Raw genomic sequence first — 13,133 nt, forward strand, 5'->3', positions numbered from 1 at the left:
CTGGTCAGTGGGATTTCAGCCCTTTTGGGCTTGTAGCAAAGCCTAAAGTTCAGCAAGGCAGGGAGGAGGGCTCCGCATCTCTGGAGAAAGCTGGTCCTCCTGTGCTTGGCTTCTTCCAGGGCGCCTGTCTGTGTTCACACAAGGCCCGAATCACACACTAATTACAGAGCATGCTGTGGAACCATGCTGGAATGACTGTGATTATTCTATCAATTTTCCAAGCCTAGGAAAGAAGAGAAAATGCGGCAAGGAAGAAATGCTGGCAAGAGAGGAGCAAGGTGGGGAGTGGAACTGTTCTCCTCTCTCCTGACCTCAGGGTACCCATTAGGAAAGGTTGTGCCTCTTGCTTGTCAGGCACATGCTCGTGGCAGGGATGAGACAGCAGGGATTAGAGTCCAGTGAGTCGGCCTCAAGGCTGGGCTCTCGGCGTCCTGGCTGGTGACCTATGCAAGTTCCTCAACAACGATGAGCATCAGTTCACAAATGGGACCATCATGGCGTCTCCCTCACTGCTGGATTTGGGAAGTAGGTGGAAGAACTCAGGTTAAGTCCTAAGGATCGCTGCTGATATATGGGGAGCACTCAGAAATAGCATCCTGAGCCAGCGGTGGTGGCGCACGCCTGTAATCCCAGCACTCTGGGAGGCTGAGGCAAGGAGGGTCACAAATTCAAGCCCAGCCTGGGCAATTTACTGAGACACTGTCTCAAAAATTAAAAAATAAATTAGAAAGGGCTAGGGATGTAGCTCAGTGTGACAGTAGCTCAGTGTGACAATCCCCAGCACCATAAAAGAAAGCAAAGAAGGAGAGAAGGAAGGAAGGAAGGAAGGAAGGAGGAGGCCACGCACCTGATTAGCATTCCTACTACTGCAGCACAAGGGGCCCAAACAATCTAGAAAGGGCCAGACAGGCACTGTGGGCCATGCGGTCTCTGGGCAGAGGTGACAGACCAGTCACCACAGTGCAGGCTGCTTGGAGTGGCCTTGACTAGGGCACTAGTGGCCCCGCACCATCCCCAGCCCTGCCCTCCTCTGGACTTTTGCCCACCATGGCCTACGTGGAGCCCCTTTCTGAGGAATGCCTTGTGTCCTGCCTGACTCTCTGTCACTGTCACCTCAGCACAGCAGAGGTGGGAAATCACCTGGGGACTCATCCTCAGCCCAGTGGATCCTTCAGAGCCCAGTGCAAGGCCACCTTGCACCAAGCCTTCCAGAACTTTCTCTCACAGGACTTTGGCTCAGCCCACAGGATCCCACACATCAGAGGTCATCGTCACTGCCATTGGTCAGCATGGTTTATCCCTTTAGCCTGCGCTTTCTATGAGCACCGAGTGCTGCCTCTCCCCCACCCCTTGTCCACCCCTCCCTGCAGTGCCTGGCACATAGCGGGTGCACACAGAGTAGGACTGGATTCAGCAGGGATGCTCGCTGGGTATGGCGATGCATACTCATAACTCCAGCACTGAGGCTGAGACAGGAGGGTCGCCAAGAGTTCAAGGCCAGCCTAACCTACATAGTGAGTTCAAGACCAGCCCTAAGCTAGACCCTGTCTCAAAAGAACAAAAAAGGATGGATGGCACTGCTGTTGCACGAGAGCCAGTGCACACCCGTGAAGCTTTCCATGAAGGTGGCAGGGGACCTGTGCAGCAGCCAAGAAGCACTGCCGAAGTGGACCCCAGGAACCCTGAGCCCCAGGCCACAGGTCTTCTCCAGCCCCGGCCCTGCCCAAGGCCCCTCCACACCTCTCACTGGCCCCTGAAGGTCTCCAGGTTTGTTCTGACCCTTCTGGCCCAGATTTCTGCCCTGACGCTCCGTGGACAGACTGTCCCTGTCTCCATGGCATGGACCAGATGGACCCTACCTTCACTGAGGTCTTCAGCTCGCCCCACTGGGCAGCCCCCAGGGGCACGGACACCCCATCCAGGGCCAGGCGGAGCTCCCCGGCCACACTGTGGCGGGAGAAGCGGTCACAGGTCCTGAGGGTGAGAGTCAGGGCAGCTGTACGCAGCTCCTCTTCTGCCAGGGGCAGCACCAGGCCCTCCTCCCAGGCTGTGTGCTGCTGTCGCCTCTTCAGGGCCGTCTGGGCCTCCACGGACCCTGTCGTGATGGCCACGCTGCCCTGCACATAGCAGTCACAGCCTCCGTCGTGGTCACTGGTCAAAGCTGTGGGCAAGGACAAGCAACACAGACCTGGAACTTCCTAAGGATGGAGGGGGAAGCACGTTCCTAATGAGCCAGTTTAATGGGGATGACCTTGGGCATCTGCAGGACCCCAGGGTTGAGCACCCAGCACCGTCTTGTCCCCAACAGCAAGACAGAAACAGGAGCTCTTGGAGGATCCAGGGTCAGCACACCAAGTCTTCCTTGAAGAGCAGTGACCAGAATCAACACTTCTCAGAGCCCTTCTGACATCAGGAATCTGAGATCTCCCCAAGGTCCAGCCCCCCCCCCGCCCCTTTTTAAGGTTGTTACTCATGATGTGATTCATTCATTCTGTAAGTTAAATATTTACCCCTTGGGATGTGACTCATCAGGCTGCTCCCTCATGGATTCTGTTTTCCATTCAGAACCCCAGTGTCTTAATGCGTCACCATGTGCATTGTATTAGTCAGCTTCCTGTCACTATAACAAACACCCGAGACAGGTCAGTTTATACAAAGGAAAGGTCTGTTTTGGCTCACAGTTTTGGAAGTTCCACCCATGGTCGGTTGGCCTTGTTGCTTCTGGTCCTCGGTGAGGCAGCGCATCATGGCCAGTGAGCAAACAGGAGCAGGAGGAAGGGACAGGCCCTGCTGTCCCCTTCATGATCTAGAGAGCTTGCAGACCCCCATCCTAAAGGCTCCACCTTCTCCCACTGGTGCCACACAGGAAGCCAGCTTTGCCACCCAGGCCTCTGGTGGACATTTGAGACTCAAACCCCAGCATTCACTGTACTTCTTCCAGCTCCCTCAAGAACGCTGCTTTATATTCTTGAATTATGGTGTTTTGAATGAGTCACAGTGTGGATTTAAACAGAATTCCCCACTGTGGTGCTTTGATGACTGGCTTCTCAGTGAGAATTTGGGAAGTGGGAGCTGACATTTCTCAGGAAGAGGAGCTGAAAAACCAAGACCACTGTCCTGACAGAACTTCCTCCTGAGTGTCAAGGGACTGCCCAGTCCTGGCTCTGTCACCAGTTAGTTGGAATGATCTGGGACCAGTCACAGGACTTGCTACACTTCAGGTTCCTAATCTGTAAAATGGGGCTATCACGAAGACCAAATATAATAAAATATATCAAAGTGCCTAAAAAAGTTTTAAAGACAATAAAAGGGAAAACACTCAAAAAAAGAAAGAAAGAAAATTAGAGATAGGGATGTAGCTCAGTGGTAAAGTGATGCCTAGCATGTACCAGGTCCTGGGTTCAATCCCCTGTGCCACAAAAAAAACAAAACAACACTGTCATGGTTTGGATCCTCAGTGTCCCCCAAAGGCCATGTACTAAAGGCTTGGTCTCCAGGGGCTGGCTCTGATGAGCAGCAGTGGGACGATTAAGAGGTGGGGCCTAGAGGGAGGAAGTTGGGCCATTGTGGGTGTGGCCTTGAATGGAATGCTGGGACACTGGGCTCTTTCTCTCTTTGCTTCTTGGCTACCAGGCAGTCACTAGGCCTCCTTCGCCCAGCTCTCCTGCCTTGATGTTCTGCCTTGGCAGAGGCCCAAGTGACTATGAGCCAAAATAAATCTTGCCTCTTTTAAGTTGATTTTCTTGGGTACTTTATCACACCAACAGAAAGCCAGTCAACACAAAAACAAAGGAAAATTTATCACAGAAGCCCAGTTTATCTGGCCTCACTTTTAACTCTGATTCCTTTGCAAAATCTTTATCTTTGTTTACTGATGGTAAAGTGCATTGTCAGGAGAGGGACAACAAGGATATCTTGACCCCTCAGACTGGTTCTCAGATTGCAGAAACTTTTCTGATCCTTCTGGAGACTCTCTGTGTGTCACACAAAACCCTGTTCAATGTCAAAGGAACCTATGGAAGAAACCACTAGCTGTTCACATGAAAACTTCTTTTTCTTGGGGTGCCCACTAGGCCACATTTCACAGGCTCCTTTGCAGTGAGGTGTGGTCATGTGACTGGGCCTGGCCAATGGGATGAGAGCAGAAGAGATGTAGGTCATGTCTGGGTAAGGCTATTGGGGAATGATTGCACCGTCTTCTGGTTCCCATTCTCCTTCTACCTGCTACATACAGACAGAAGGAGGCCCAAGGGGATTATGGAGCCTCAGAAGGAGGAGCAGATCCTTAAATCACGATTTGGAGAAAAGATGTCTGCCAACCAGGAATCCCCACTTTGGGTTGTCAAAAGGAGAAGAAATATCTATGTGTCCAAGGACCATGCTTTGGGGCTGTTTGTTGGAGTGCTAACCCATACTCCCTGCAGCTGCACACCCTCCCATTCTGCCTCCATGGCCTCACCAGGGGACAAAGACCTCCAGAAGCCCACAGAAGTCATGCAGGAAAGAACAGTACCTTCCAGGCAAGTCACAAAGAGTTCAGCCTTCTGCCGGTCATAGTCCAGACAGTAGTGGAGTTTGGGGGCCTGGTTCCAGCTGGCGGCCTTCTCTGGATTCCAGGTCTCCATGACGCAGACATCCTCCACCACACCTGTAAGAGAGGCAAAGCGTCACTGCCACCACCACACCTTTCTCATCTCTGCCACCTAAGCCACAAATCCAAATGCAAAGCTTCTGAAAGTCCTCAATGGTGATCACACCAGGGACACACCAGACGTCATGACCACTGCGTTTTAAGGGACCATCATAGTCCAGTAGCCAAGACATGGGCTACAGTATCTGTTTGTTTGTTTGTTTGTTTTTTGGTACCAGGGATTGAACTCAGGTTCTTGCATTTGTGGGGCAGGCGGCAGAACCACTAAGCTAAATCCCCAGCCCTAGGCCTGCAGTATCTGACATGAGCTGTTGGATAATAACTGTGTGACCTTGGGCAAGTTACTTGACTTCTCTGAGCCTCAGAGTCCTCATCTTTAGAGTTTTTCCTTCCTAAAGCTATTGTGAATATTAAATGAAATAAGGCAGAGGACATTCTTAACTAAGAGCCTGGCCCATGGAGAACTTTTGGGAAAGAAAACTATCACAGCTATGTGATTTTGGTGACTGTATTGTAGGCAAACCATTCCCAGCCCAGCTGCAACTCCACCTTTGCCACTGAACAGAGTTCCTGCTCTCCAAGAGCAAACCATTGGAGATACAAACATAAGATAAGAATTAGAAGAACCCAGCAGCTGCTGCTGATGCCACTTGAAGCAAAGCAGAATTTAATTTTCAGTGCTCAGGACCAATTTGGAGACTAGAAATGGAGGTGGCTGTTAATTTCCAAAGTGGTTGATTATTAGGTCCTGAAAATAGTAAAAAATTTTCCCAGGGCATCTAAGAAAGGGAACAGGAAGTGACCAATGTATAAATTGAGACACATGTGTGCATAGGGCCCACTCGGCTTCCAAGACCATCCTGCGGATGACCAGAGCAGTGGTGGCTTTCGGAGGGGCTCAGAGGCACCCAGAGCTCTCAGCTGTTAGGCAGCCTCAGCCTTTGATGCCAGAACCAACCTCCACTTATCTAAGATCTGTGTGTGTGTGTGTGTGTGTGTGTGTGTGGTACCAGGGAATGAAACTAGCACCCTTGCAATGAGCTACGTCCCCAATTCTTTTATTTCTCTTTTGGGACAGTCTTCCTAAGTCACTAAATTGCCCAGGGCTGACCTTGAACTTGCAATCTTTGTCCTGCCTCAGCCTTCCAGAAGGCTGAGATCACAGGTGTATGCCATCACACCTGACTAAGTGGATCGGTTTGAAATTCACCAGATTCATTCACCACACACATGTGCTCCCAAGGCAGCCTAGTCACTGGGCTTCTGGCCTGGAGCCCCATCCACTGGACAGTGTAGGTGCAGGTGAATCCAGGCCAGGCAATGTTTTGAGGTGGGGTCAAGGTCAAAGTCACTGAGCTGCTGCTGCCTCCCTCACTCAAAACAAAGCCCAGACCTTAACACACGGCGCCCTCCTCCCGGCTCTGTTTCACCCTCCTGAAAAGCTTTCATGCTCCTTTGGGTCAGGGACCATGTCTGCCTCATGTGTCACCCTGTGCCCTACCTGGTACTGTCCACCTGTGGGCATTGCCTTCTCCAGGCCGATGCTGATGGAAAGGAGAATCAAACAGTAACATGAACTGTATGTTTTGATTATGTCCTTTGTGCCAGGCCCTGAATTGAGCATGCATAAACATTATTTTATTCACACTTTACAACAACCCTAACAGGATGGTGATAACATGACGCCATTTTATTGATGAGGAGACTGAGGCCCAGAGAGGTTAGCAGCATGACTGATGCTATACAGCAAGTATATAAAAGGGCAAAGAATCGAACCCATGACTGAAGCCTGCAGTTTAATCACCATGCTTTATCCATAGTTGCTCACCCACGACTTGAAAGGGACTCCCCTTCAACAGCGCATGGCCAGGCCATGCCTGGCATCGCAGTGATGGTGACAGCCCCCTCCTGGATCAGCCCACCAGGCAGAGGAGACCCCTACCATTCTGAGGAAGGATGAACAGCTCCTCGGTGACCTGCCTCTTGAGGCGACTGTCACTCAGGGGCTGAGGGCTGATGGGCGCAGCAGCCTCCTCCGTGGTGCCCAGTGTGTAATCTGCGTAGTTGATAACCTCCGGAGCCGTCACGGCTGGCCTGGGGCCATAGATGTCCGGGAACTTGAGGAGGGGACGGGGCTGGACGGGCTCCGTGGATTTCTTCACGTTGAACTGCAAACACAAATCAGCTCGCCAGGGGGCGTCTTGGCGGATCCCACCCGCAGGCACAGGAGGCGTGACCTGACCTTTCACAGGAGGCGGGGAGAGGTGCGGTTCTGTTCTGCTCCAGAGAGGGAAGATAACACATCACTTCCCAGCCCACTACACGCAGTGCCGCAAGCCACGCTGGGGCCCATGGAGATACGACCTTGGTTGTCCATCCCTTCTCCATCTGGGTGGCCGTCCCTCCCCACTCTCCTCTGTGTCCCTTGCCTCTCCACCCTCTCTCCTCCATCTCTTATTCCTTTGCTTCCTCCTTTCTCCACCCAGGGCTCAGACATGCCTGTGGCTGCCACTACCCCCGGCACAAATCCAGACTCCTTGTGGTGGCCGGAAAAAAGCTTGTCCTGCTTATCCCTGAGGTTACCCTGAATCTGTCTGCCTTTTCTCACCACCACCCAGGGATCCCTGATGCTCCAGTAAGGTAGACTTTTGGTCTGGCTTCTGTCCCCATCTCTTCCCCCAAACCACACACTGCACCCTCCACTTGCTGTTTGTGTGGCTGGCTCCATCTCCTACCAGAAGTCCAGCCCAAATGGCTTCTCTGAGCTGCCATCTAAACCTTGAGCTCTCTGAGCTGGCCCTCCCCATCTCCCTGCCCTTAGATCCAAAGCATCCGTGTCACCCTGAGTGTGGGGGTCCCTCTCACTAACGTGAGATCCACGAGCTCAGAGACCAGGTGGTGCCTTGCTCCTGACACTACTGTGGAGCTGGGGCACCTTTGCCAGGCTGTCTTGTTTCTCTGGGGTGTCCACTTAGGTAACAGGTGGTTTCAGACACCCCACATACTGAGCTGCTTCTTCGGGCTGGAAAGATTCAAGGCACAACGTCCTTTCTCTGCAGGACCAGGTGAGTCAGAGAGAAGGTCACCACCAGCAGGGGTAAATAGGGAGCCCCTCTTTGGTCAGGACCTTGCCCAGTGTGTGTAAATGACCAAGAGGAGGGCAGTGTGTGATCTGACACCAGGAACAATCAGAGCACCTGGGGGGGCCAGGAGGGGTCAGCGAGGAGCCAGAGCCTGAATTAGGCCCTGAGCTAAAACTGGAAGACCAGTGGTGAGGAAGGCAGAAAGAGAGGTGGGAGAAGGCCAGCCAGACAGAAGGACAAGACAGAACAATGCTCACATCCCTGTGTCTTTCTAAATTCCACAAAGTCATATCCACCTCTGCTCTCTCAACTAAACCTGAGTTACATTTATACTGTGAAGTGTGATTGAAATACAAGGTGAATGAAAAGGCAGGAGAAAGTACAAATGACATAAAAAAACTGTTCACAGAATTAATGATAGAAAACTTCCCAAACAGAGCAAAAGAATTTGACATACAGATAAGTGAGGAATATAGGACTCCAACTAGCCATGATCAAAGAAAAAAAAAATCTACACTTGGACATATAATAATCAAGATCCTGGAAACCCAACAGAAGAACAAAATACTACAAGCAGTTAGAGAAAAGAAACAAATCACATGCAAAGGAAAGCCCATTAGAATCACAGCAGACTTTTCAACACAAACCCTCAAGTCAAGGAGAGCCTGGAGTGAGGTATTTCAAGCCTAAAAGAAAACCACCTCCAACCTAGACTGATGTATCCTGCAAAACTATCTTTCAAAATTGATGGGGAAGTAAGATACTTCCATGACAAAGAATACCTGAGAAACTTCATGAATACCAAACCAGCACTACAAGCAATTCTAAAAAATATCTTAGAAAAAGGCAACAAAGTTCACAACTCCATGAGGCCCAACAGAGCAAATTCATCAGGCAAGGCAAGAAATTAAAAGGAGAAGGAGAAAAACAAAAAAGAACCAATAACAGGAAAATATCATAACAATGATAAGTTAATACATATCAGTTATAACCATCAATGTTAATGACCTCAACTCACCAATCAAAAGAAATAGACTGGCAGAATGGATTAAGAAGCAAAATCCAACAATATGCTGTATACAAGAAACACACCTAGTTCAAAAAGAAACTCATAGACTGAAAGTAAAAGGATGGAAAACAGTTCTCTATGCAATAGGAACCTGAAAAAAAACAGGGGTAGTAATCTAATTTGCAGACAAAGTAAACTTAAACCAAAACTAATTGAGAGACAAAGAAGGTCACTACATCCTTGTAAAGGGAACAATTCAACAGGAAGAGATGACAATCATAAATATATATGCACCAAATACAAATGCCCCCAGCTATACAAAACAAGTATTAGGAGACATGAAATACCAAATAAGCACTAATACAATTGTATTAAGGGACCTCAATACCCCACTGTCACAAATAGACAAATCATCTAGACAAAAAATCAACAATGAAATACTAGAACTAAACCAAGCTTTTGAACAAATGGACTTAATAGATGTCTAGAGTGTTCCACCCAACAAAATCAGAATATACATTCTTTTCAGCTGCACATGGGTCATTCTCCAAAATAGACCACATACTAGCTCAAAGAACATTAAAGTACATGCAAAGGAATTGAAGTTATCCCATGCATATTATCAGACCATAGTGCAATTAAACTGGAGATCAATAGCATAAGAAACTGCAAGAACTTCACAAACACATGGAAATTGAATAACATTCTCCTGAACAATCAATGGGTCACAGAGGAAATTAAAGAAGAAATTAGACAGTTTTTACAAATAAGTGATAATGCCAATACAACATACAGGAATCTATGGGACACAATGAAAGCAGTTCTACAAGGGAAATTCATAGCAGTGAATGCCTGCATTAGGAAAACAGAGCGAGTTCAAATAAACAACCTCATGCTGAATCTTAAGCTCCTAGAAAAAGAAGGGCAAGACAAATCCAAAGCTCATACAAAGGAGGAAATTATAAAGATCAGAGCAGAAATCAATGCAATGGAGACTAACGGAATGATACAAAAAAATCAATGAATTGAACAGTTGGTTTTTTGAAAGAATAAATAAAATCAATAAACCCTTAGCCAACCTTATCAAAAAAAGGGGAGGGGGAGAAAAGTGGGCAAAAAAGGGCTCAAATACATGCAATTAGGCACAAAAAAGGTGAAGTCACAACAGATCCAGCAGAAATCCAGAGGATCATCAATACCTACTTCAAGAACCTGTACTCTAATAAAATGGAAAACACAGAAGAAATGGACAGACTTCTAGATACATATGAATTACCAAAGTTGAATGAAGAAGATATAAAAATTCTAAACACCCAAATTACAATCAGTGAAATTAAAAACGTAATTAAAAATCTACCAACAAAGGAAAGCCCAGGTCCCTATGACTTCACTGTTGAATTCTACAAAACATTTAGAGAAGAACTATTGCCACTACTCTTTAAACTTTTCAATAAAATTGAAAGGGAAGCAATACTTCCAAATTCATTCCTGGAAGCAAGTATTACTTTGATTCCAAAACCAGGGAAAGACCCAACCCAAAAAAGAGAATTACAGGCTAATCTGCCTAAGGAACATAGATGCAAAAATCCTCAATAAGATACTGGCAAACAGAATACAGAGGGTCATCAAGAAGATCATACACCCTGACCAAGTCAGATTTATCCCAGTGATGCAAGGATGCTTTAACAAATGTAAATCAATAAATGTAATACACTATATTAACAGAGTCAAGGACAAAAACCATATGATCATCTCAATAGATGCAGAAAAAGCATTGATAAAATTCTTTTTTTTTTTTTTTTGAGTATCAGGGATCGAACTTGGGTCCTTGCACTTGCACAGCAGGCAGTGAAACCACTGAGCTAAATCTCCAGCAGCACTGATAAAATTCAATACCCATTCATGATAAAAACCATACAGAAAATTAGAATAGATGGTCTTTATCTCAACTTGATAAAGACTATCTATGAAAAACCAACAGCCAACATCATACTAAATGGTCAAAAACTGAAAACTTTCATGCTAAAATCAGGAACAAGACAAGGATGCCCACTATCACCACTCCTGTTTAATATTGTTCTGGAAACATTAGCCACAGCAATTAGAAATGAGAAAGAAATAAAAGGAATAAAAATAGGAAAGGAACAAGTTAAACTGTCATTATTTGCTGATGACATGATACTCTACATAGAAGACCCAAAAAACTCTGCCAAAAGAGTTCTAGACTTACATTGAGAGCTACAGCACTCTGAAAAAAGAGATCAAAGAGGATATAAGAAAATGGAAAGACATCCCCCTGTTCCTGGGTAGGAAGAACCAATATATTGAAAACGGCCATACTTCCAAAACTGCTGTACAGATTCAATGCAATCCCGATTGAAATCCCAACAATATATTTCACAAAACTAGAGAAAACAATCCAAAAGTTCATCTGAAACCAAAAGAGACCTAGAATAGCAAAAGCAATTCTAGGCAACAGAGTCATGGGAGGGGGTATCACAATTCTCAACTTGAAACTGTACTGCAAAGCCACAGCATGGTGCTGGCAAAGAAACAGACCTGAGGATCAGTGGAATAGGTTATAAGATGCAGAAACAACTCCAGACATACTCAGCTATCTCATCTTTGACAAGGGAGCCAACCCTCCTCACAGGAGGAAAGATAGGCTCTTTAATAAATAGTGTTGGAAAAACTGGATTTCAACCTGCCAAAGATTAAAACTAGACCCCTATCTTTCACCATCCACTAAACTAAAATTGAAGTGGATTAAAGATCTAAATATTAAAACAGAACACTAAACTCACTGAAAGATAAGTTAGGTTGAACTCTCAAAGACACTGGCATAGGAAAGGACTTTATGAACAAATCCTTAGTAGCACAGGAACTGCAACTGGGATCTCATCTTATTAAAAAGCTTCTGCACTGCAAGAGAACCCACCAACAGAGCTAAGAGACAACCTACAATGTGGGAAAAAATTTTTACCAGCTGTTCCTCAGACAAAGGTCTACTATCGAGAATATATGAAGAACTCAAAAAAAAATCAGAACCCCCCCAAATATAAAGACCCAATTCAAAAATGGGCATCTGAAATGAACAGACACTTCTCAGACAAAGAAGTAAAAGCAGCAAATAAATATATGAAAAAATGTTCAACATCACTGGTCACTCAAGAGATGCAGATGAAAACAACGCTGAGCTTCAGAATGGCTGCTATCATGAAATCAACCAATAACAAATGCTGGTGGGGGTGTGGGGAGAAAGGAACCCTTCTCCATTGTTGGTGGGAGTGTAGACTGGTGCGACCACTGTGGAAGTCAGTATGGAAATACCTCAAAAAACTAGGATTGGAAGTCCCATTTGACCCAGCTATTCTTCTACTGGGTATCTTCCCAAAAGAATTAAAAGAATCATACCACAGCGATATATGTGCACTCATGTTTATAGTGGCACAGTTTGTGATAGCTAAAACTTGGAAACAGACCAATTGCCCATCACCTGGAAACTGGATAAAGAAGATGTGGGGTTTTTTTTGTAAAATGGAGTACTACTCAGCCATAAATAATGAGAAACTAGAGACATTTAGAGCGAAGTAGATGCACACTGAGGCCATACTCTTAAGTGAAATAAATAGGACACACATGTGTAAATACTGAATAGTCTCTCTGGTGTGAAAAACTGAAAGTGTAAATAAGAATCAAAATGTATAAGTGATATTGTGAAATAGGAAGAAAATGTGTAAAGGAATAGGCGAAGTGGGAGGGGAAGGGGAAAGGAAAGAAGGGAAAAGAAAAAATATGAGAAAAGGAAAAACATGGAAACAAAGTCTTTGCAAATAGGGAAGGGTGGAGGGGGAGAAGGGAGGGCAGGGGAAGGGGAAAAAATAAGAACCAAGATACATCATGTAAAGGTACAAGATCCCAAAGACGAGTGTAGCAGTATTGTATACCTAAAATGCACCAATAAACTAAATGGAAAAAAGAAAAGAAAAAGTGAAATACAAGGTGAATATTTAAATTAAAAGACAGAAAATCAAGAAACTCCGTCTAAAACCTCCTCCTCACTTTAAACACACTTCTCCCATCATTCTTGCCACTCTAGGGGCAGAAACCCTGGTTTCTCTGCATCTTTCAAATGGATCTTAAAGAGCTCAGTATTCACGAAGCAGAATAGAGGTTTGGGAGTTGAGGGGCAGATTACAGGTGGAGAACAAGAACGCTGGGAGCAGTCCTTTCAGAAAGGCCCCACACTGTGAGTGGAGTGAGCAGGACTTGGAACCAGAGATTCTTGGTCTAAGTGGGCCCCCGAGACCAGGGGAAAATGGGTGAGTCAGGAAGGTTTCCAGTGGAGACCAGCATTCAGCAGTTAGGGAATGGACACCCAGCTCTGCCC

General features: G+C 46.4%; 1 protein-coding gene across 1 annotated transcript in view; it reads right to left on the minus strand.

The window, feature by feature from the left end:
* Syt13 (synaptotagmin 13) overlaps positions 1–13,133 on the minus strand; it is a 42,873-nt gene that overhangs the window by 9,179 nt on the left and 20,561 nt on the right. The window contains exons 2-4 of the mRNA XM_004851974.4: positions 6,594–6,819; positions 4,514–4,648; positions 1,860–2,161 (exon numbers count right to left, since the gene is read on the minus strand). Coding sequence (XP_004852031.1) covers positions 1,860–2,161; positions 4,514–4,648; positions 6,594–6,819 — 663 coding nt within the window. The remainder of the gene's footprint in view (positions 1–1,859; positions 2,162–4,513; positions 4,649–6,593; positions 6,820–13,133) is intronic.

Source organism: Heterocephalus glaber, unplaced genomic scaffold, assembly GCF_053883595.1.
Source record: "Heterocephalus glaber isolate CG9 unplaced genomic scaffold, H.glaber_assembly_v1.0 deba00000594, whole genome shotgun sequence".
Lineage (NCBI taxonomy): Eukaryota > Metazoa > Chordata > Mammalia > Rodentia > Bathyergidae > Heterocephalus > Heterocephalus glaber.